At 37.5% G+C, this 24,881-nt stretch overlaps 2 protein-coding genes and 1 long non-coding RNA gene across 6 annotated transcripts; 2 read left to right on the top strand and 1 right to left on the bottom strand.

The window, feature by feature from the left end:
* Window positions 1-1,157: 1,157 nt before the first annotated feature.
* LOC137725202 (guanine nucleotide exchange factor SPIKE 1) lies at window positions 1,158-16,446 on the top strand. Of its 2 annotated transcripts, none has more exons than XM_068463804.2 (30): window positions 1,158-1,585; window positions 1,819-1,981; window positions 2,615-2,742; window positions 2,876-2,979; window positions 3,093-3,148; window positions 3,306-3,403; window positions 3,544-3,675; window positions 3,794-4,105; window positions 4,325-4,606; window positions 5,091-5,258; window positions 5,347-5,538; window positions 5,654-5,697; window positions 6,381-6,450; window positions 6,857-7,018; window positions 7,336-7,443; window positions 7,625-7,662; window positions 8,399-8,543; window positions 8,788-8,914; window positions 9,735-9,928; window positions 10,350-10,480; window positions 10,938-11,013; window positions 11,331-11,441; window positions 12,031-12,213; window positions 12,590-12,736; window positions 12,920-13,093; window positions 13,236-13,583; window positions 13,668-14,000; window positions 14,557-14,742; window positions 14,875-15,849; window positions 15,960-16,446. In XM_068463804.2, exons 1-30 carry the CDS (start codon window positions 1,526-1,528, stop codon window positions 16,212-16,214), a joined length of 5,502 nt encoding a protein of 1,833 aa, XP_068319905.2. In that variant the 5' UTR covers window positions 1,158-1,525; the 3' UTR covers window positions 16,215-16,446. The 2 variants fall into 2 exon arrangements, with proteins under 2 accessions (XP_068319905.2, XP_068319906.2); XM_068463805.2 differs by having other exon boundaries at window positions 1,220-1,585; window positions 3,830-4,105.
* Window positions 16,447-16,721: 275 nt separating this feature from the next.
* LOC137725203 (protein SOMBRERO) lies at window positions 16,722-18,320 on the bottom strand. The gene is made up of 5 exons (XM_068463806.2): window positions 18,180-18,320; window positions 17,792-18,042; window positions 17,424-17,607; window positions 17,076-17,332; window positions 16,722-16,992 (listed from the first exon to the last, which is right to left on the bottom strand). The coding sequence occupies exons 1-5, from the start codon at window positions 18,190-18,192 to the stop codon at window positions 16,924-16,926; spliced, it is 774 nt and encodes a 257-aa protein (XP_068319907.2). The 5' UTR covers window positions 18,193-18,320; the 3' UTR covers window positions 16,722-16,923.
* A 12-nt stretch (window positions 18,321-18,332) lies between these two features.
* LOC148696688 (uncharacterized) lies at window positions 18,333-21,257 on the top strand. 3 transcript variants are annotated; one of them, XR_015962488.1, is made up of 2 exons: window positions 18,333-18,656; window positions 20,941-21,257. It is a non-coding gene; the product is annotated as an uncharacterized LOC148696688 (long non-coding RNA). The 3 variants fall into 3 exon arrangements; XR_015962487.1 differs by having other exon boundaries at window positions 18,333-19,197; XR_015962489.1 differs by having other exon boundaries at window positions 18,333-19,197; window positions 19,481-21,257.
* The last annotated feature ends 3,624 nt before the right edge of the window (window positions 21,258-24,881 follow it).

Raw genomic sequence — 24,881 nt, 5'->3', positions numbered from 1 at the left:
CCACTAAAACCCTAGATGCATGTGTAGACATATATACTAGTTGTTACTTATGTTTCAAGTTTAATTAGGTTGGAAGCAAAATACCAACTGGTGAAAGCAAATACCAATTGCTTTTCTTAGAAGCGAAACAATAACAAGGAATTGTTTGTGCAACTTCTGCTCTACCTCTACAGTTCATAAGTTGAGACATCTATTTTTTACTATTTCATATGAAGTTATGCTTGTTTTAAGACTACTCTAAAAGACGATGTTGAAGAAACTGTTAGAATTCGTTCACAATGCCAAATTTGTTATAGAAAAAAATATTTGAGTAAGTACATGAATCATTTGAGTTACGGAATCTAGTTGGATAACTTAAGATATTAGATGGGTGAAGTGGTCAAACTCAATCAAAGCACGCTTGAATGGCCTGCAAGAGTTAGGAGAAATGGTCACTAAAAATCTGCGTTAGTCTCTCATTGTAAAGTTAGTGATGGTATAAAAGTGTATATACATTTGTGCATAGCGGTGGCTAAAGCAGAAGGAAGCAAAGTATTCGAACTTGGTGAGGAAGAACGTTGCAAGTCTATAGTTTGAACAAGGTACTATAATTATACGTGATCTTATGACCTATCATTCAGGCTTAAAACGTGTCTTAATATAAAACATTACAAATGAATATATGAGGCACTTCACTTTTCCATACATGAGTGACGTAGGACTCGTTACCACTTATGATCACCACATAATCTCTCAACTTTCATGCTCGATACTTAATTTTTTTTCTTTTTACAATAACTCTAATAAGCCCATTGCTAGATGAGCAATGATAATAAGACCATATTTAGCACCATATGTGAACCACTGTTGTAATATGAATGTTTAAAATAACTAAAACCACTTCTTACTATATTTGGTAGAAAAAAGTTAAGTACTTTTCGGTTAAAAATGCATTTGAAATAAGCTTATTTCAAGAAATACTCCAAGTGCTGTTTCAAAAATCATTAAAAATGTTTCTCAGCACAAGTGCTTTTGAAAATATACAATGGAATGTTATTACTTTGCATTGAAAATTAATATTTTTTTGATTACCTTGCATTGAAAATTATTGATTTGGTAGAAAAATTGATACTTAATTCTAATTTTATAAAAAGCTAAAAAACTAATAAACAAAGGTAGGGCCAGACCCGAAGCATTGGGGTGCGATAAAACAGCCAAGACCTGCTTGGCATTTCTCTCCAGCTGAACTCCTCTTGACTTCGCTCCAAGCTCTCTCTCTCTCTCTCTCTCTCTCTCTCTCTCTCCATCCTTTCTTTCAAAACTCACATATCATTTCTGTAAATTTGTCTGTTTTTAGCTTTTGGTTGCTGTTACGATCTACCAAATACACCACTACATTTTCCTGTTTTCTCGCCTACTGCTGTCTGCGAACGCCATTAAAATACACAAAGAAAGAGGAAAAAAGAAGACAAATTTCGCAAATTCGAGAGAAGCCCAGTATTTTCTTCGCCCTCTTGTTCCTGAACCCCGACCCAATAGATCCGCCATGCTCAGCCTGCGGCCTCGCCGCGATTCCACTCCGTATACTACCAAATGGCAGAACAAGGTAATGTGTCTCACTCTCAGTCTTTGTTTTATCTACCCTTTTGTTTATTGGGGTTAAAAGATTCCAAGAATTATAATTTAGAAAATGCAGTTAATTGTATTGTTTTTTTTGAGTATTTAGTTTACTTGCAAAGCAATGTAATGTGGGTTTATGTTTGTTTGAGTTTGGTTTTTGAGGGTAAGACTTAAAAATGTCTACTTTTTTTTATTGTTTGGTGACTTGGGTTTTTGTAGTTTGAGGAGAATTTGGAGCAGTGGCCACATCTGAAGGAGTTGGTGCAGTGCTATACAACTGACTGGGTGAAGGATGACAACAAGTATGGTCACTATGAGAGTGTTGGACCGCCCTCATTCCAGAACCAGATTTATGAGGGTCCTGACACTGACATTGAAACCGGTATACAGCACCCTTCTTTTGGTCTTTTAGTCTTTCGCCTACTCGAGCATGCTGAAATGGGGGTGCATTTGGGTTTTTGTATCAGAAGGGTTTTAAGTTTTTAGATTATATCTCTGGAAACTTTCCTAATTGGGCACCATGCTCCCCTTTCGTTTAACGGTTGAAACCCTTTTTGCAAAAGTATAGAATTGGTGTAAATTTGTACATTACCAATACCTGGTTGAAGCCCATTTTCCTAGAGTGCTTAAGTAATGATAAAAGATTGATTCTTTCTCCTGTATTTCTTATTTTATCTACCTGGTTCTAAAGGCAATATTAAGTTAAAACCATAGAATTCTTCTAATTTGGTTTTTTGGCATAGGATATATAGTTTTGTGAAAAATTTAAAGGTCCTGAAAGATTTAGGGGGTACATGTTGTTCTGAATTTGTCCCGCCTGGAGTGGGTGTCAGTCTAGCACAAGAGTGGTGTAATCCAATTATTAGAACTGATTATTTGATTGGCTGCCTGTTAGATGCTAAGTGTTTGAGAATAACAAGTTAAATAGCAGTAGATTTGAGGGAACCCTGCTGAACTGTTTGTTTTTCATCTACTACTTGGTAGAGTTCTTGATATATATTGAATCTATTTGCAGAGATGCATCTTGCAAGTGCAAGGCGAACCAAGGTGGAAGATACTACTGATGATGATGTCCCCAGTACCTCGGGAAGACAATTCACAGAGGCTACTGTATCCGATTCAGTACAGTCCAATGATCCAAAGGTTGTACTGGTTTGAGGATAGGTTTATACATTCAACATAAGTTTAAATTTGTTCAGTACCTTGCTTTTTTAATCAATGATCCACCTGCCCCTTTCTAGTGTTAATTCTCTTAAATGCGGTACTGTATATGCAGCATTTTGGTCAATCTCCCCTTCCTGCCTATGAACCAGCATTTGATTGGGAAAACGAAAGGTCAATGATATTCGGACAAAGGATTCCAGAAACTCCAATATCTCAGTATGGAAGTTGTACAAATCTTTTTGTTGACTAGAAGTTTGTTTCTGCTTTTCTGGTTCTTTATCCCTGTGTTTATTAATTGTCTTTTTCTCTATTCATTTGGGCTGTCTCAGTGGATTGAAGATCTCAGTGAAGGTTCTTTCCCTATCATTTCAAGCGGGATTAGCTGGTGAGTGATTTGCCTTTTGTACTGGTGCAGTATCATTGGTGCTCACTTTGGACCAATGCTTTTGTAACGTTGAGATGTTTCAAGATTTCTGACTTTGTTCTCTTTCTCTCTCTCGCTCTTGCCCTCTCCTTCCTCCCTCCGTCCCTCTCTCTTGTAGAGCCATTTTATGGTACAATGTGCTTATACAATAGGGAGAGAAGAGAAAAATTGTCAGAGGACTTTTATTTTCGTCATGCACCAACTCAAGGGCAGGATGTAAGCTAAAAGATCAATTTAACTTTTTTCCCTGTCAATTTTAGTGCTTTTTCTTTACTTATTATTTTTAGGAGTTAATTTTTGGGATATATTTACGACTAAAAAATTTACTATTGCGTCTGTCATCATTTTTGCTGAAGATTTCTTTTGAACCTCGCGGAATCTTCTATTTAGATGCTCCATCATCATCAGTTTGTCTGCTAATCCAGTTAGAGAAGCATGCCACAGAAGAAGGCGGGGTTACACCTTCAGTTTATTCGCGCAAAGAACCAGTATGTTGAAATATATATGTTACTCGATTCTTAAAAACTGAATGGCATGAAAAAATAAATTTACAAATTGCTAAGTTTTCTGTTTTGTACAAAATCTTTGTTCACTCTATCTGAACAGGTACACTTGACTGAGAAAGAAAAGCAAAAACTGCAGGTGTGGTCTCAAATAATGCCTTACAGAGAGTCCTTCGCTTGGGCATTTGTTTCATTATTTGATAACAGCAATGGTGCAGCTTCTGGTGGGTCTGCTTCCCCAAGCAGTCCTCTTGCTCCTAGTATATCTGGTACAAGTTCTCATGATGGTGTGTTTGAGCCTAGTGCAAAGGTCACATTAGATGGGAAGCTAGGTTATTCAAGTCGAAGCTCTGTTGTTGTCGAAGTATCAAACTTAAATAAAGTTAAAGAATGCTATACTGAAGACTCACTTCAGGTATGCAGATCCTCTTGTATGAATAATTAATACCTCCGTGGTATTTATTAAATTTTCCTGCACATGTATTCACTTTGTAGGCATGAATTTTTCTTGTCTGCATTTCCTATTTCCCCCAAATTATGTAGTACATATTGACGGACAGTTTCTGACTTTTGGAGCTTTCATTAGATGCCTGTTGTTCAGATTATGATGGTTTGTTTTTCCTGACAATTTTAGGATCCCAAACGCAAGATTCATAAACCTGTGAAAGGTGTTTTGAGACTGGAAATTGAGAAGCACCAGAATGACACTGTTGACTTGGAAAATGTATCAGAAAGTGGTAGTGTTACCAATGATTCTATTGATGACCGCATTACCGATTCCACATTTGGGAAGCTCCCAAGTAATGGTTTGGATGGTCCTCAGGGTAGCAGCTCTAAGTGGAATTCTTCCGACACCAAAGAAATATCTGGAAATGGACCAAATGCTCATGGAAATTCAATTCCTAGTACTGATGATGTAAGTATACGCATCATAATGCTTTCTGTCTTGAACTTCTTACTGCGAGTCATTATTTTTCTGCACAAATGGTTTTAAAAATATGACACCCCTACAGCAGGCCCTTTCTTCTTGCCGATTGTCAGCTGAGAGGTAGCCGTTTCTTAGGTTTTTTTTTTTTTTTTTCCTTTTCGGTTTCTGTTTATGTGCATAATTTGTTAGGGGTTGAGTTGTTTAGCTTTCACTGTGGCTGTAATATTTGAGTCAGTTGATCTGTATTGCTGTTCTAGTTGGCTGTAACAGACGGTCACACACACACACACACACACACACACACAGACACATATATATATATATATATTCATATTTGTATAATAATATTTTTGACATATGGAAGGATGTGTTCAGAAACACCTATTCCAATGAATAGTTTTATCAATTTTGACTATGTTTTTAATTTTTACATGTCTAATATACTAAGTGTTTTGCTTTGATTAACTTCCAGTTTCAAGCTTTTGACTTCCGTACGACAACAAGAAATGAGCCTTTCTTGCAGCTTTTTCATTGCCTATATGTATATCCCATGACTGTTAGTTTGAGTCGGAAGAGGAATTTGTTCATAAGGGTTGAACTGCGGGAGGATGATAATGATATTCGTAGACAGCCTTTGGAGGTAATTATGCCTTGATTATTCTGAATTAAGCTATTCACTGTTCTGAATTTTCCCTTAAGTGTTTGGTTTGTACAACTGATTTGGCCAGGCAATGTATCCAAGGGAACCTGGTGCATCACTACATAAGTGGGCTCAAACACAAGTGACTGTTGGGGCTAGGATGCCCTGCTACCATGATGAGATCAAACTCTCCCTCCCTGCTACCTGGACACCAACACATCATCTTTTATTTACTTTCTTTCATGTAGATCTTCAAACAAAATTGGAAGCTCCAAAGCCTGTAAGTTCATTTTTTAAGCTTTATTTCTCTGAAGGACTAGCTGGTTTTGCCTTGTTGCTTTAGTTTTATCTTATTCACTTCATTCAAATGATTACTCCATCCATTCACTTTTCAGGTGGTAATTGGATACGCGGCACTTCCATTATCCACGCATGCTCAGTATGTATTTGCCTTCAACCTGATCTTTCTTCCTCTTTTGTTCTTAAACTGAATGAAACTCAGCACAATTTTTGGTCATGTGGTTGCTCGCTTAATATATTGTTTGGTTATTCCTTTGAAACTAATCTTGATCCAATTTAGTAGTTTAAATAGTTTGAGAGTTTATACCAGTGTTACAAATGCCTGCTTCTATGGTAGTTAAAGATGCTTTTGTCAAAGCAACTGTATAACTTGTATCTAAGAACATGCCTTTAGTTTGGATAAATGATGCAAATACAGTACTGTAATTATTTCTGTTGAGTTTCAATGCTAATAATGGACTATGCAAACAATTTTTCCCAATTAAACAAGGGTGGTGCTATCCACACACCTATTTTTACCTCTTACACACCCCTCTCAATTTCCGGCCGTTGGATCGAATGAATTGAAAAAGATCAATGGACGAAAATTAACAAGGGTATGTGAGAAGTAAAATGGGTGTGTGAATAGCGCTACTCATAACAATATTATGTTTTCACCATTCCTGTTTGTTACATCAATTAACTGCAAATTTAAAATTGTGCTTTAGTTTTATTACCATCTTGCTATATGTTTTATGTTTTCTTGGCCTTTAGAGTTTTGACTTTTAATGTTACCCATAATTGATAGCATCTTAAAGCAATAATGGTTGTTTTCCAACTCAGGTTGCGCTCTGAAATTTCCTTGCCAATTATGAGAGAGCTTGTTCCACATTATCTCCAGGATATGGGCAGAGTATGTTTGCAATTCATATTGAGTTTATAACTTGTTTACTTTCTACTAGTGAAAGTATATAAAATATTTGAGTTTTTTGGTTTTATTCATTTTCAATTTTATTTGTATATTACCTTAGAGTTAACCTCAGTTTATCTTAGATGGGATATAACGGTGGAAATCTCAGATTTTTCTTGACAAGTATATTAAAATTTCATTTCTCGCTTATTTTGCATGCTCATTCATTTATGTTTTTAAGCCATTACCCTGTATGCTGTGCCGTTATTGTGTATATTAAAACCATTTGTTCTAGTCTCATATTTACGAACAGCTTTCTAATCTTGTAGTTGGTAGGAAGCTTTTAAGTATTTATGTGCCTACTTCGTTTTCTTAAACTGACAATTCCACTCACCTTCCCTGTAACCAGGAGAGGTTGGATTATTTGGAAGATGGAAAGAATATCTTTCGATTGCGCTTAAGACTATGTTCGTCGCTGTATCCTATCAATGAGCGCATAAGAGATTTTTTTCTTGAATACGATAGGCACACTCTTCGAACAAGTGCACCTTGGGGTTCTGAACTTCTGGAGGTATTTTTCCTTTTAATTGTTTATTTCAAATCCATTTGTCCTGTTTTATTTTATTTTATGGTAATGAAGATTCCATTATTCAGTTATCATAGAAATTCGGCAATACATGGTACTGATTTTTCCCTTTAGGTTCACAATATATAAATAAAAAAACTATCAATATACCGCTAACATTTGGTTGGTATCATCTGAGTGTTGGGCTTGCAACTGTTAGTGTAGTTTTTTGCTTTTTTGTATGTACTTTTTCCGCCTGGGCTCTGTGGTTAACCGGCTCTATTTGAAGAAGTGATTCAAGTGTATGATGTCCTTGCATGCAGGCTATTAACAGTTTGAAGAATGTTGATTCCATTGCTTTGCTTCAGTTTCTACATCCAATTTTGAATATGCTTCTCCATCTAATAGGAAATGGTGGAGAAACCCTCCAGGTAGTACTGATTTTTATTGTTAGTTGTTCCTGTGGCTCCACTTGTTGTCCTTATTTTCTTGAATTAGTGTTCGTTAATTCCTTTGGTAACTTTTCAAGATTATCTGATAATCATCCTTCTACTGACTGGTTTCTGCCCTGTGTACTGCCATCTTATTTTCGGATTCTACTGCTGCTTTCAGGTTGCAGCTTTCAGAGCCATGGTTAACATCGTCACCCGGTGTGTTGTTTAGTTTTGATTAATGATTTTTTCTATTTCAGAATTGTTATTTATCATAGTTCAGAAGTGAATTATTAATTATAAAAAATTAACTATTTATTTTTTTGAAACTTTTCTTGTTTGTCTCTTCCATAACTAACTTTGTTATCAAGATATTATGTAATTGTATTTCTTAGGCATGCATTAACTTTGCAATATGGTGTGGTGAAAGCTATACTTTATAGAAAATTCTTCATGTATTACTTTTTTATTTATCTTTTTGCTTCTGGAAAAATCCTTTTGGCTATGGTTTATTTAGTGTGGATGTGTGTTTTCTTCGAAACATGTTTCCAACCATTGTTGTGCAATATTTTAACAGGTTGTCCCGTGTTTATGGTGTTGTAAGGTGTTTTGTTCAGTATTCTTTTGTTTTTCTTTGTTGTTTTGTTGGCTGAAAAAAGAAAGAAAATAAATATTGCTAAAATAATACAGAATACATTGAATTAGCGAATGATCTTGGGTTTTCCTATTTGGAAACCTAAAATTGATGGGTTGTGTTTTGGGTTAGGGTTATCACAAAACACAACCAAGACATGCTTAAAATTTAGACAAGTCCTGTGCCGTGCATAGACGTTGGCCCCTTGGTGTAAAATTTGTGCTCTGGACCAGCCTTAGCACTTCCACTTATTTACTTATTGCATTAATTTCTGATAGCCTTTTGAATTTTAGTTTGACATGTGTGAAATGACTTCTATAGGGTGCAGCAAGAGTCGGTTGATGATGCTGAGAGAAATCATTTCCTAGTTAATTATGTTGATTACGCTTTTGATGACTTTGGGGGTCGTCAACCACCAGTTTATCCTGGTTTGTCAACTGTTTGGGGGAGTTTGGCTCGTAGTAAGGTATGCCTGTCCTGCTGGTGATTTTCATATGCCAATTATATTAAAGTGTGGTTTTCTTGATCACCACATTGGGTTTTGAGGTTTCCTACTAATTTGGTTGAGAATTCTGCTTTTGGTGAACTATGCTTGTGCTGATTCTTAATGCTTTCACCTTAAATTCTGTGGTGACTGCAAGATAGGTTCATGATTCTCATCATTACTATTTGCCAACAGCTCCGTTTAACTTTATGAATTCATTGTGCAGGCAAAAGGATATCGTGTTGGACCTGTGTATGATGATGTTTTGGCAATGGCCTGGTTTTTCCTTGAGCTAATTGTCAAGTCAATGGGATTGGAGAAGATGCGTCTTTTCTATCATAATCTTCCTTTAGGTATATTTCACTTCGAGGAAATTTACTACTTACATATACTCTGGTTGCTATTTTAACTCTATATTTGGGAGTGTTCCCAATAAACAGCACAGCCATTCTCACCTCATACACAACTTTCTAGTGAACAGACATAACATACCAGTAATTACATGTAGAAAATCAAAATTTCAGCAGTTAGATTTCTGTCTAGCAACCGTTGTACATGTTAGCAATATCATGTAAATAAATGGCCTGTAAACCAATGGAGAGAATATATTGAAGCAGGCAGATGGTGTATTTGGTGGACCCAGAATTTATTAGCTTTCAGTGAAAATTCACTGACAGTCGTAATCATGCATAAAATTGAATTTTCTTTCTGACACAAATGTTCACAATCATTGTTGCTATGTTCTTAGAGCCTTAAGTTTGTTAAAGTCTAGGTTAGACATACTTACATTAAATGATTCAACGATCATTCAAATAGGATGGTATATTTTGGCAATTTTGTTTTCATTTATAGAACAGTTTTCCTTGAATGGTTTTCTTATCCTCGCTTATTGGATTTTCTGTACAGTTTAAACTTCATGCCAATTGTATATTGTTCTGGCAGATTTTGTTTTTATCTCTGAATTTCACAGTTAGCATTTCTGGAATTTTCTTGAATCTCCTGAATTTAGTTTTTATCTCTAACAGATGCTTTTGAAGCGATTTAACTCTCGTTTTGTACCTGGGTTTGAGATTACCCTGTTACTTTGACATGTATTTCCAGAGAAATTCCTCTTTTCTTGAATCTTCTTCAGGTTCCTTTGGTATAAATTCTATATTTTATATTTTATTGCAGGTGAAGATATTCCGCCTATGCAATTGAAAGAAGGTGTATTCAGATGTATAATGCAGTTGTATGATTGCCTACTAACTGAAGTGCATGAACGTTGTAAGAAGGGATTAAGCTTAGCAAAGCGTTTAAACAGCAGTTTAGCTTTCTTTTGTTATGACCTCTTGTCCATCGTTGAACCTCGCCAAGTTTTTGAATTGGTATGCCTTCTGCTTAACTTTCATTGTTCAGAACTTAGGGCTGAGCTATGGTGTTATATCAAAGGTGCATAGCCTTAGTAAATAAGTTTTGTTCAAGTTTTCAATCAAATCTTTCTCCTATCCTTTCATTGTGTGTAGAATGTAGATCTACTTCTTTTGTGGTTTCCATTAGTGCTACTAGAGCAAAGGGGAGTCCAGAGAGATATATGTACAACGAAATAACATAATGAAAATTTTGAGTTAACAAATACTGCTCTAGATGAATCATGTATGCAGGTGTCCTTGTACCTGCACAAGTTTTCTGGGGTTTAAAATGAGATTGAAAGAGCCAACCTAAGGATTAGGTTTCACATTTATGTAACCTTCCCGTTGCCAATATGTAGTTTCTATTCACTTTATGGGTCTCCTTAATGTGCTGTAGGTGTCCTTGTACCTGGACAAGTTTTCTGGGGTTTGCCAACTGGTTCTGCATGATTGCAAGCTCACATTTCTACAAATTATATGCGATCACGACCTTTTTGTGGAAATGCCTGGGAGAGACCCTTCTGATAGGTAACTTATCCTTTAATATCAAATTTTGTTATCTCACCCTCTTACTGTTAACAGTGGAAACCACTGATGAACTATTGAAAAAGAGAAGTATGTCTTGTATCATAATTTACGCACCCGCACCCAAAGATTTACCAATTTGATGAATTCATTGGATTACTAGTTCATATTTTGTTTAATTACTTCAAACAGTTTTGTATCCTGTCTTTACAAACTATACACTGTACTCATTCCACATGGGGATGGAGTAGGTTTGTTCCCTTCACTATCCTGATCCCTCTCCTTGGAAGTTTATTTCTATTAAGAAAAGAAAGATTTTTTTTTATCTCTTTGATTATGTTTTTGAATGCAGATATTTCTGAATGAAATCCTCTATTATTTGTTCAAGACTTTGGTTACTTGTATAAGAAGCTTTGAGTATTGTTTAGTGTGTCTTGATGAAGTGAATGCTATGTCATAGGAATTACCTTTCGTCTGTTTTAATACAAGAGCTATTTCTTACATGGGATCATGACGATTTGTCTCTGCGGGCAAAGGTGAGTTTGTAGTCGATAGTCTTTATTTACTTGTTTATTGTCATTGTTTCTTTGTTATTTAATAAGAAACAAGAGGCTTGCAGTAGAAAATCTGCATTGACATTTCTTTTATGCTTATGCTGGTGGATACATTTATACACCTTATCACTCCTCAATTTGCACAGCAATTTTTGTCAAAAAAAAAAAAAAAAAAGTGGAAGCATGCACTGCTAGGATGCATGATATGCGTAAATTTCCAAGTTTTGAAAATCATGATGTTGATAAATGTGCAAAATATGTTATGATTCTGTTCTAACTCTTTCATTTGATGTGTGTAGGCAGCAAGAATTTTGGTAGTCCTTTTGTGCAAGCATGAGTTTGATGCACGATACCAAAAGCCTGAAGATAAACTATATATAGCCCAGCTCTATTTTCCACTTATTGGACAGGTGCAGTTTTATTTTCCTTGTGCAATGTATAGTTGTTTTCTGTTACATTTTCCTCCCTCTATTGTTTATTCCTGCTAACGGGAATCTACTTAAAATCTTTGGGGTTTTGATATTGCCAGAGAGATTGAACCTAGGGGGTAATGCCAATTTATTGGGGCATATCTGGTTTTGGGGTTGCCAGAGATGGTTTCCACAGAATTCTTGGTTATGAAAAATTGAGTATTCCATAAGTAAAGATGCTTTTTTACACTATAGTAGAAGTATAAAGTTTATCATACGTCTCATATAGCTAACATTGATATACTATCTGTTGAAGTTTACAATTTAGATCCATTTTTCCATTAATGTTTACTAATAATATCGTATCAAAATATCTTCTTGTAAATCACAATAGTTGATACTTCCATCAGCATCATCCTTTGTTTCAACTTCAGTACGTATATTTTCCTACTAATAAATAATATATTCCATTGTAGGTTAATACAGGCAGTGCTCAACTATGATATTATCAAAGTTTATGCTGTTGAAAAATATTGGTATTTGGTGGTCAAAAATTAAGAAATCTTAATTAGTGTTGTTATCTATGCAGATTCTTGATGAAATGCCTGTATTTTACAACCTCAATTCTGTTGAAAAGCGTGAAGTTTTGGTTGCAATTTTGCAAATTGTACGGAACCTTGATGATTCATCACTTGTCAAGGCGTGGCAGCAGAGCATTGCTAGAACTAGATTGTTTTTCAAACTCATGGAGGAATGCCTTGTTCTATTTGAGGTTGCCTTTTATTAATTACTTGTGTTGGATATTTGGTTCCGTAGTTGATGATTTTTGACCTTCTATTCATTTTGTTAGGACTAAAAGTATGCTTTTGCTCTCATTTTTCAGGGTGTTCATTTTCTCATTCTTGACATACTAGTTTAGTTCTTTTTGGAGGATCAATTTAGCTCATATTGGTTTTTGTTCCGAGGCTTATTCGTTTTTGTCCATCTCTGCACATATCTCATTTTATGATCATAGATTCTTGAATTTGTTCACTTTGCGTTTCTTCCACAGTGAAAGGAATTATATAGAAAAAAACACTGTATTTTCCAATTTTTTATTTTATATAAATGCTCCCCGTAACACTAGTTGTATTTCATGTGTTTTACAGCACAGAAAACCTGCTGATGGCATGCTTATTGGATCTAGTTCTCGCACTCCTGTTGTTGGTGATGCCCCTGCTTCCCCCAAGTATTCTGATAGACTATCCCCTGCGATCAACAACTATCTGTCTGAAGCATCTAGACAAGAAGTCAGGGTGAGTTAACTTTTCTGGTCCTTATGAGGGAGTTTACAAGAGTCAAGAGTACCCGATGAATATTGTTTTGCTTTCATTAGTGGTTTCATGTCTCATCTTGGAAGCATTCACTTTTACAACAACGAAACAACGAAACCAACATTTTCAAACGTTCCTCAAGAGTTTTGAATCTCTTTAATGCAGCCTCAGGGTACTCCTGAAAACAGTTATTCATGGCAGAGAGTAAATTCTCAGTTAAGCTCCCCTAGCCAGCCGTATTCCTTGAGAGAAGCACTGGCTCAGGCACAATCTTCTAGAATTGGAGCTTCTGCTCAAGCATTAAGAGAATCTTTGCATCCAATATTGAGACAAAAATTAGTAAGTTTTGTGTAAGCATTGTGTGTTTGTTTGATTGCAGCATGAGCCCCATTTACATTCTGCAATAAAAAATTTCTTGCTTTCGAACTTGTCCGTCATTTCTTTGCTACTGTGAAGTAGTTAATAGCTTTCACCTTTTCAGGAGCTCTGGGAAGAAAACTTGAGTGCTTCTGTCAGTCTTCAGGTTTTGGAAATAACTGAGAAGTTCTCCATAATGGCAGCATCCCACAGCATCGCCACTGACTACGGAAAATTTGATTGTGTCACAGCCATATTCATGAGCTTCTTCTCTCGAAATCAACCATTGTCTTTTTGGAGATCATTGCTTCCTGTCTTCAACGGTGTCTTCAATCTTCATGGTGTAACTTTGATGGCTAGGGAAAATGACCGCTTCTTAAAGCAAGTAACTTTTCATCTTCTTCGACTTGCGGTGTTCCGAAATGATAATATCAGAAAAAGGGCTGTTATTGGGCTCCAAATGCTTATGAGGGTAGGCTGCCCGACACATTGACATTGTATGCTCCTGTTAATTCTCAACCCAAAAATAATTCCCATTCTTTTCTTCTTGTTGTAGAGTTCTTTCTACTACTTTATGCAAACAGCAAGGTTGAGGGTCATGCTGATCATCACATTGTCGGAGTTGATGTCTGATGTACAAGTGACTCAGATGAAGGCTGATGGAACACTAGAAGAGAGCGGTGAAGCACGGCGTCTTCGAAAGTCACTTGAGGAAGTGGCAGATGAAGCTAAGAGCCCCAGTCTATTGAGAGAGTGTGGAATTCCTGACGGTGCTCTGTTAGAAATTCCAGAAAAAATGACAGAAAATAGATGGTCCTGGTCAGAAGTGAAATTTCTCGCTGACAGTCTTCTTCTTGCTCTTGATGCCAGCTTGGAACATGCACTCCTGGTCAGTTTGACAATGCCTACATCCACTTTGTTTGTAGGGAATATACATCTGTATCTTGTGTTACCAGGTGCTTTGGTTCTTTAATAGATTCTTTTTGTTTTCGTAGGTTTTTAAGTTCTAATAGTTTCAAAAGTAACACTTTTCACTATAGACAATGGAAATTCCTTTACTGCTGTTAGAAGATAATTGTTAGCGAGCCACTAATTTCTATGCCTAAAAATAGAAGCAGTTTGACAATGATCAAAGAAATAACTCTTACGCTTTTTGTTTTTGGGTTTAAAACTAATGTAGTGAAACTTCATGTGGTTTCTCATGCCTCATGCCCCATCCTATTCATAAATTAAGGAAGCTTAAGACTGATTGCCATGTACTCCTATGTATAAATTACAGCTTTGTGCCATCTTGCCCCTTCCATTTCCTTGTGAACAGAAACAATGTTATTGTTTCCCGAAATTGGGTTGCCCTAAGTTTTTCTTTTTCTTCTGAGTTCTGACAAATGTTGAGATGAGGAGAATATTAGATTTAGGTTGTAATACTGCCACAATTTGTTTTGCAGGGCTCTTTGATGACTATGGATAGATATGCAGCTGCTGAAAGCTTCTATAGACTTGCTATGGCATTTGCCCCTGTCCCAGATCTTCACATAATGTGGTTACTGCATCTATGTGATGCACATCAGGAAATGCAGTCTTGGGCTGAAGCTGCTCAGTGTGCCGTTGCTGTGGCTGGTATTGTAATGCAGGTAATTGGTTTTTTCGCCGTTCAACCTCTACCTTAAACATTTTTCCATTCCCAAAATCTGTTTTCTGTTTTTTAAGTGCAGAAGTGCTCGCTACTTTACTATTAGCTAACGGGTTGTTTTAATCTTGTGTAGGCCCTTGTTGCGAGAAATGATGGTGTTTGGAGCAAAGACCACATAACTGCTCTACGTAAAATTTGTCCAATGGTCAGCAATGAGATCAGTTCTGAGACATCTGCAGCTGAGGTAGAGGGATATGGTGCATCAAAACTTACCGTTGACTCTGCCGTGAAGTACCTTCAACTCGCAAATAAGCTGTTTTCTCAAGCTGAACTCTTTCATTTCTGTGCAAGCATACTGGAACTCGTTATTCCAGTTTATAAAAGCAGGAGGGCGTATGGACAGCTGAGTAAATGTCACACGATGCTTACCAATGTCTATGAGTCAATCCTTGAGCAGGAATCAAGCCCAATTCCATTCACTGATGCGACATACTATAGGGTGGGGTTTTACGGTGATAGATTCGGAAAGTTGGATAGAAAGGAATATGTATACAGGGAGCCCCGCGATGTAAGGCTAGGTGATATAATGGAGAAACTTAGTCACATATACGAATCTAGGATGGATGGCAATCACACCTTACACATTATTCCAGATTCTAGGCAGGTCAAGGCGGATGAATTGCAGCCTGGAGTCTGCTACCTGCAAATAACTGCTGTTGATCCAGTCATGGAAGATGAAGATTTGGGAAGCAGAAGGGAGAGAATCTTTTCTCTTTCCACTGGAAGTGTTCGTGCGCGAGTCTTTGATCGTTTCTTGTTTGATACACCATTTACAAAAAACGGAAAGACTCAAGGTGGATTGGAAGACCAGTGGAAGCGACGGACCGTTCTTCAGACTGAAGGTTCATTCCCAGCTCTTGTGAACAGGCTTTTAGTTACCAAATCCGAATCGCTTGAGTTCTCGCCAGTAGAAAATGCCATTGGAATGATTGAAACTCGGACAGCTGCTTTACGAAATGAACTTGAAGAGCCTCGCAGTTCTGAAGGGGATCAACTTCCACGTCTCCAGAGCCTCCAGAGAATTCTTCAAGGCAGTGTTGCCGTTCAGGTTGAATTTTCTTCTCAACCTATGTTTCTCCAAACCCAATAACTCATCTGCTGCTGACTCCATGACTCAATTTCGTTTGCTGATCGGATTTTCTTACTTTCCATTTGCAGGTCAACAGTGGGGTACTGAGTGTGTGCACTGCATTCCTGTCGGGCGAGCCTGCAACAAGGTTGCGGTCCCAGGAACTGCAGCAACTCATTGCTGCACTCCTTGAATTCATGGCCGTATGCAAGCGTGCCATCCGTGTGCACTTCAGATTGATCGGTGACGAAGATCAGGACTTCCACACTCAGCTTGTGAATGGATTTCAATCTCTGACGGCCGAGTTGTCCCATTACATCCCTGCCATTCTGTCAGAGCTGTGACATTCTTGTGTAATTACTGTTGTATTATTGTTTCGTTTCGTTTTTTTATTGTTTTTCGCCTCGGGCTGTAGCTGCAATGCGTCGATGTCTTTCCGGCCCCTATGTGGGGATGCACATATTCTATGGCTGTTCATATTTTTGTGACCTTATGTATTAGCAGCTTGGAGACCTCTCTAAGATTTCAAGGTTTCCAAGATTACATTAATCCATGCTATCATTGTTTGATACTTAATTTGGTCAGCTTGGGTTATATTCAGCACACTGGATTGGATCCCTAAACACCAAAATCGATGAATTGGTTGACCCATTCTAGTTGGTTTCGTAACGTTTGTATGGGTGAAACAGCACAATCTGGACTTTACGACCCAAATCAATGAAGCTCAGGAATATATCTCAACCAGTTCCTCGCCGAGCGAGGTTCACTTAAATGCCAGACCTGGTTGAGTATATTCATACTGTTTCGTGGTAGCTTCTCGGGTAAAAATTGCACATTTTGTACATCGGTACTTATAAAACCAGATAACACTCTCATTCCTTGCCAAAAAACCGGCGCAACGGCAAGGTACCAGCACAAACATGCAGTACACAGGCTGAGGCTGGAGTGCCTTGTGGGAATCAAAGTTACAAACCATAACAAAGTAGCAACATAAAAAGAGATCCCTACCCTCAACTAACGACAGATACGACTGACTTCAAATTCTAATCATAATTAGAGCGAACTCTGCACCTCCATGTAACTCCCGTCGTTGTACAGCTTACAAAGGAACCAAGGACCATCCTGTACACAAATTGAAACCAAGACATTTTGAGTAGAATGAAGAGAGTAATAAATGGACATACATCACAGGCTAATTTTTATACCTTTAAGTTGTGTGGACAAGGATCGAGTCTGTACTCGATGATCTTATATCTGGTCTTGGCGCCCGCTGCACAATACTCAAGTAATTGTTTAACACCGACTTTCTCGCCCTGATGAAGCACGTCCAATTCTTTGCCAAAGATCCAATGTCCGGCCTGAACATGATCTGTACCTGTACTAGTATCAGGTTGAGTTTCATTTGGGCGGCTACGGGTGAAGAAATACCCAACATTTCCAGCAGCAAGAGCACGGTAGTTTTCTGTAACATTCGTAGTAGTTAAGTCTGCCAAACACAGATAGGGGTACCCAATTCTTGCTAAAAATAAAGATGAATTTGGAAAGAAACATACCTATTAGGTTCAGAGGATGCTTTGCGTAGACGTCAGCTTCTTCAAGAATGGCATAAAAACCAAGAGCGTTTTCGAGGCACTTTTCCCTTAAGTGGTGATGAAGTAATATTCCATCGTCTGGGTTGAATGTGTAACCAAGGGATATCAACCGTTTTTCCAACTCTCGCTTTTTCAGTGCTTCCACCTGCAAAGATGATCGTAATGGCCTATAACGTTAAAAGTCACTTGTTTTTTTTGTTGTTGGAATCCGATTTAGATAGGGTAATTAAAAAGTAGGACAGCAAAAGAATTTGAGCGCGGAGGCGTATGAGGTCGGAAACTCTCAAGTATTAGGGCAGTGCAAATAAATAAAGAAAGAAGATAACAACCTGTTTTCTAAACATCTCGGCTGCCTGAATTTCAAGGCGGCAGGCAGCAAAGGAAGAAGATACCCGCGCCAGTCTCTCTAGTTCCTGCCGTTCAAGCTCCTCTTGACGTCGGTAGGAAATCTTGAGCGCTTCCTCTTGTTCGCGAATCCTCTTCAACTTTCTCAATTCAAGCTTATTAGTCCCCAAAATTTCCTCATCCTTGTCAGATTCAACCCTAACCCTAACCCTACTAGTATTATTAGTACTAGTCTCTGCACAACAAATCAATCATATTCATGGATTTTACACAAACAATCAAGTTAACAGATTCATCCCCAATTTTTCCAGATCCTCAACAAATTTAACAACTGAATCAATCAATCCATCAAAAACAAAAGGGCAGGCTTACTTCTCTTCACCATCGCTATCGTTGTTGATTCTTCTGAGCCAAAATCCAACCCCAAGTTGTCCGTTTCGGACGGATAAATCCTGAAGCTTCTAAAGCAAGTCTTCCGTCGTTATTTATCTTCGTTGGGCCGTTGAAAATGCTTTGGGTGACTTGGGCTTTTAGTTAGAGTTGCTAATCGTGTATTTAGTTAGTTAAATCTGTTGGATTAGTGACTAACCAGCTGAGTGACCCGCGTTATTTTCATTCAAATACCCAGCAGCACAGCGTAAGATCGGAAACCCTAGTTCTCTTCTCTCGCTGCTTTTCTGTGGCTTTTCGCTTGGAGTTGTCAATTTCTGGGTTCAAGGATCACTTTGGTAAAACCTAAATGGAGCCGAAGCAGCGCATCCCCGGTTGAGTGCTTTGCCTCGCTCCCGCTATCTCGGATCCCTTGCGTATCGTTCAAGTAATTGGATTTCAACTGACAGATTTGACACAGTATGTTCATCTTCCAAACTGTTGTTTACTTCTTTTAACTGTTTGTATTTACAATTTTATTTACCTGCCTGCCTGCTTCATTTGGATATATATATATATATATATTCCAATGACTCCGTAACCGATTCCAATGACCCCGGAACTTGGATTAAGCCCATCCAAATTCTGGAGCCAAGGTTGCCGAGTGAATTTTGGGGGCGATGCCCTTATAGCTTTGCTCATCTAGGAGGTTCAAAAGTCTGCTTTGTTCTTTCCAATCCCATCAAGCACCCAAAAAAAAAAGGTCTTTGGAAGATGCATCTTCTTGTTCAAACTTTAGAGTTTTCCTTCTCCAAACCAAGTACCACCCTCACCAGTGCTACTGATGATGATTATAATTATAATGATGGTGGCTGCGATTCAAAAAGATCATTCGATTTCTCCTCCTTCAAGGCCGACACCCTCTCCACTCGCATCTTTGAATACGATTGGTGCGGGAATCTTTTGGGACTGCTCACGCAGCCGTGCTTGGTTGCTTTGCCCTGTAAGTTTTGTCGGTAAGGTAAACCTTCCAATTCTATCCCATTAACTGTATTGGCTTTCTCCTCCGTGCAGCCTTAACTTCTAACTGTACTACATCCATAGAAACCCAACAAGCAAGCATTGTCAAACTTTTGTTGTCATTCAAGTATACACGTCATCTGCAATCCAATTGAGGCATCATCATCTTTGAACAACAAATGAAAGGGCAGCCTGTCGGCTCCCTATGGCATTATATACATTTTTACACTTACGAACTAGTCATTTCGAAACTTTCATCTGTGTTTGATGTCTATGATTACTAGGGTCAGTGTATGGATATGTTGAGGACAAGGGCTAACGCCGCTGTCCTGTATATCAAGAAGACAAAGCTTTGTCAGTAGGCATTTGAGAATTGTAACTAGAGTGCGGAAGCTAGTTAAGGGAAGGGCTGGTATGTAATATTAAGGGATGGGCTCCGTAATTCTTTGGATGATTAGTTGTGCTTACGATGATGTTAAGTTTGAAAGAAAAACATGGTCTGTTCTGTTGCCTCAATTTTATGCTTGTTGTAGTGGTTTTTCGTCAAACTGTTGCACTACAGGGAGATCTTGTACAGAATCCCACCGACATTCTCATGATATGTACTCGTAATCATCTACTTCAAGTTTCAATGAATCGGCCTTCATTTCATTTGCAGTCCTTGGTTGGATTAAAGTCTATTGTGTCTAAGTTAAGAGACCACAACTTGATCACATCATCTGCAGCAACTGCAATCTAATTGAAACATCATCATCATTGAACAACAAATGAATGATATATGTCTTCAGACTCCACACCTTTAAGTCAAACCGAGTTGGATTTGCTATTCTTGCCATTATTGTTTTTTATATGAGTTGGTTCCTATGGCTTGTATGCATTTTTATTCTTATGAACTAATCATTTCAAAACTTCCATTCGTGTTTGATATCCATGATTAATAGAGTCAGTGTATGGATATGTAGAGGATAAGGGCTAACGCCGTTGTGCTATATATCAAGAAAATCAAAGCTTTGTTCTTAGGCGTTCGAGAATTCTAACTAGAATTTGGCAGCTAGTTAAGGGAAAAGGCGGGTCTAGGCCTCGCCCTTGTACAATATGTAATATTAAGGGCTGGGTTCCATGATGATTTGGATGATTAGTTGTCCTTACTATTAGAGGTTAAGTTTGAGAGCAAAACATGGTCTGTTGCCTCAGTTTTATGCTTGTTGCAGTGGTTTTTTCTTCAAAATGTTGTACTACGGGGAGATGTTGTAGAGAATCCCACTGACTTTCTCAAGAAATACACCTGTAATTATCTACTTCAGGTTACAACGAGTCGGCCTTCATTTATTTTATATAATAGTAATCTTTGTTGGTAGTCTTTATTCTCTTTCATAGTTAATTTGCTGCAATTCCAGGGATAAGAGCTAGAGCATTATTCAATGTATTTCCTGTGCACACACTTTCACTTGAGGAAGAAGTTCGTTTTGGATGGATCAAAAATCAACTGACGAGCTAGCTATTGGGTCAAACTGGAACTACATAGAGATGCAAAACCCCATGCGTATTGATTGATTTAGAAATAGGTAGTAGCTTCTTGTTTTCCAAACACAATTTGAGATTCAGTTTTCCGATTCTTGTTTGTTAGCGACACAAGATAGTAACGAAATGTTTATGGAGTTGTGAGGGTTTCCCGTGTTTAATCTTGCATTGTTTTGCTTTTGGTTTCATTGGGTCAATGTTTGCTCTTTGCCTTTGGAAACAGGTGAGGCTCTCAGGGGGAGCATCATTCTCGATCAAGCACGTTGAAAATATGGTGTGCAGCAGCATTGTGAAGTGACCCTTTGATTTGTATATGCAACATTGTTTGGAAATCGGAAATTGGAGACCTGCCGAGCTAGCTACTGTTGTTTCCAGTATATTCAAACATTTATGTGTCTGGTTCCTCGTGTAGTTTTCTAAACTCAATCCGAGATTTGGAAGTAATCGTCACCTTAATTGTCTCTTTCTGTTTCCAGTATGTCCACGCTTGACACTGTATCTAGTGCCACAACCACAATGCGAAATCAATTTTTCTGAGAAGTCATTGATGCCAGAGTTGATAAAATAGTTGCCAAATCAATTAGTATTTTCATATCGTTTTCTGTTGGGTTTTTTTATTTTTTATTTTATTGTTTAAATGGAAGAACGTGCATTTTATTAATAGTTTATGTCAATTAATCTGCTAAACCCGCCAGTGTGCATTTTATTAATAGTTTGATCGCCGTCATTCTTTCCCGCACATTAGTTTACAACAAGAACTAAACGAGTTAATCTCGACCGTTCACTCGTGAATAAAAATGTGGAGGTGTTAATTGTTCTTTGCTCCTTTGTAAAAGGTGGAGATGTCGTTGCTCCCTTCCTTTGAATTACGGAGGGTCCAATTTTCATCACCCCTGAAGGCTGAAGGCCGATGAGATATGCTTCAACTTTTCATCTCTCGGTGTGCTTGGCTTGGAGAGATCGATCCTAATTTCAAACAGACAAACAACAGAGAAGATGATGACAAGGGAGTTGGCACGGAGCAACTCATGTGTGGATTAAATTTTTTGTGAAGTAGGCGAGTCGTTTCAGAGTCAGACATGCAGACTCAAGTACTGTGCCATAAAGTTTGTAATGATGCATGAAAAATAAGAAATTGCCTTCCATATCCTTCACTGACTTTAATCGTCAGATTCGTTGATCCCAAAATGCATTTCCACGAAAGCACCCACTTCTTTAAATCCAAAGCCCTCCCCCAAACAACTTCATAACCAAGAAAGCGAAAGCGATCTGGCAGCTTTTCTTCGACATCATTAGTTGCTCCTTCTCAACCGCAATTATTGATTGGGGACATAACGTCTGGAAGCCCTGAAGAGGAGGAAGAAATCCCACTGAAAAGGAGATGGCTTACTGCTCCTCTAGAGCCTACGAGCTTCGAAACGCCTACACCACTATCCTCGATTAGTGGATCACAGACTTCATCCCCTCTATTCATGGAGCCAGCGCCACAACAACCACTCAAATCCAAACCTCAACCTTTGTCTTTGACATCTCAACCAACCCTACTGTCACAGCCGAGCGAAATTTTAAATTTTCCTTCTATCTTCTTCCATCTCTTTCCTTTCGTTAGCTAAACCTGTCGAGGCACATTCGAGGAGATGAAGGCGAATGATTAGTAAGAGGATCTTGTGAAGGTGATGGAGGAGCTGAGGCTGGAGCGTCAAGCTAAAATTGAAGAAAATCAAGCCTTAGTGGATCTGAAAGCTGAGTTGGAAAGGATGTTGTCTTCGAAGTGAAGTGCTTGGGTAGTAGAACGGATTGCCCTTCAATATCAACATGTGCTTTGTGGGGTTTCCCATTATGGTGATTCTTCATCACATGTTAGTGGCTATCCGCAATCAAGTACATCACCTGGATGTCCCTATTCTTACTATGGTGGTAGCCAAGACGTCGCTTCATCATCGTATAGTGGTGGTCTTGTACATATTTGTTTTATGAGGTTCCCCATTTTGGTGACTCTTCATCACATAGTGGTGGCCATGTTGGTGGCTATCCGCAAAACTCACCTATAGCGTCAAGTGCACCATATGGTAACAGTTTTGCACAACATCTGTTTCATGGGGTTCCCCATTCTAGTGATTAGTCATCACATGTTGGTGGCTACCCACAACTAAATGCATCTACACCAACAAGTGCACCATATCTTCTCCATTCTTACTATGGTGGTAGTCAAGACTGCGCTTCATCACCATATAGTGGTGATCATGTACAACATCAGTTATATTGGGTTTCCCATTCTAGTGATTTTTCATCACATGCTGGTGGTTATTCGCAACTACCTGTACAGTCAAGTGCATCATATGGGTTTCCCCATTCTTACTATGGTGGTAGCCAAGACAATGCTTCATCATCATATGGTGGTGCTTATCATGGTGGCTATTCAGGGGCACTATCACGGCTACAACAGCAACAACAACCAATAGAGTTCGAGCAAGAGGCACAACCTAAACGTCGCCTATTGACATCCAAGCTTGAACATTGAAGCTTCGGAAAAATGTTACAGGACAAACCACTATGGTCATCAAGAAGACGTGTTAAATCATTCTATCAAAGAGCCATTAGGTAAGTTTCTTGAACAACTTAATGTTATGTAAATTACTATATCATTCATAGGCCTTATTGTCAATTATTAATTTTATATAAAGAAACATTACAGTTTGATGATCACTAATCTGGCACAATCTCAAACATTGTATTTAGTAATCAATATTTTGATCTGGTAAACACCAAACTAATTTAGTCAGTAACGTCCGATGACATATTATACTATCCAATTGAAATAGTTAGTACAATCCAAGCTGCCAATTAGTATTTTAATAAAAATATCTAAAATTTAAAATTAAAATTAAAAAATATTTAAGTGACTTGTTGTCTATTTTTATTTATTTGTCCAATTGATCATAACATTCATTAACAGCATAAAAAATATAAGAGAACATATAAGTTCAATATTAGAAAATGCTTCATTTGAGTGAGATAAAGTAAATTTATTTATTTATTTATAATTTACTTTGCAACTGGAATTATCAATAGGCTATTTATTGTAATTTTGTTGAATTTGTTATAGTTAAATGACCATAGATTAGTTTCTAAGTCTGATGCGGGTAGAGAGAATTCAACTCTCTTTCTCCGAAGTATGCTATATGGCTATTCCTTCAGAGTGCAATAGAACATGAAACTTAAAATATTATGTACTTTTTCAAAAATTCTAGGATTAAATCTTTTTATTTATTTATTGCGTTTATAGCTAAAAAGGTAATTTAGCCAAAAAATCAACAAAAATTTTACTCTTTAGTCATATATCAATGGCATAGTAATTATGCATGGGTCATGAATGTCATGTGGATTTAAGTCATTATAAATAGTCAGAACTTAACTTTTCCATCCTTTCATTATAAATAGTCAGAATTTGACTCTTATGTCCTTCTCCTTCTCTCTATATGAATGTCATATGGGCTTTAACTCTCTAGATAGAGATGTTTTAACTGTATTAATGAATGTGCACATCTTTGTACTTTCAGCCAACTAATAAATATTTTGGTGCGACTCAAAAAGGAGGAATAGTGCGGGGTTGTCTGGATGAGTTTAAAAACATCGTCTTTGTTGGTGGTGAAGTTATGATTGTAAACACTCAAAAAGAAAAGGAAAAAAAAAATGAAGATGGGGACTAAAATATTCCTTTTTGAGTGTTTACAATCATAACGTCATGACCAACACAGACGATATTTTTAAACTCAACTAGACAACCCTGCACTATTCCTTCCCTTTCGAGTTGCACCAAAATATTTGTTAGTTGTTTGAAAGTACAAAGATGTGCACATTCATTAATACAGTTAAAACATCTCTATTGGAGATGATTTTTTTCAAATCCTCTCCAAACAAATTTCAAATCTTCCCAAAATAAGAATTTGGCTAGGAGCTCCTAAATCTAGAGAGTTAAAGCCCATACGATCACATTCATATATATAGAGAGAAAGAGAAGGACAAAATAATTAGGTTCTAACTTTTTATAATGAAATGATAGAAAAGTCAAGTTCTGACTATTTATAATGACTTAAACCCATATGACATTCATAACCTATGCATAATTACTATGCCATTGATATATGACTAAAGAGTAAAATT

Source organism: Pyrus communis, chromosome 5, assembly GCF_041283825.1.
Source record: "Pyrus communis isolate YQ-2024b chromosome 5, ASM4128382v1, whole genome shotgun sequence".
Lineage (NCBI taxonomy): Eukaryota > Viridiplantae > Streptophyta > Magnoliopsida > Rosales > Rosaceae > Pyrus > Pyrus communis.
The sequence above is the reverse complement of the archived record's forward strand: the minus strand, read 5'-3'. Positions and strand labels throughout refer to the sequence as shown.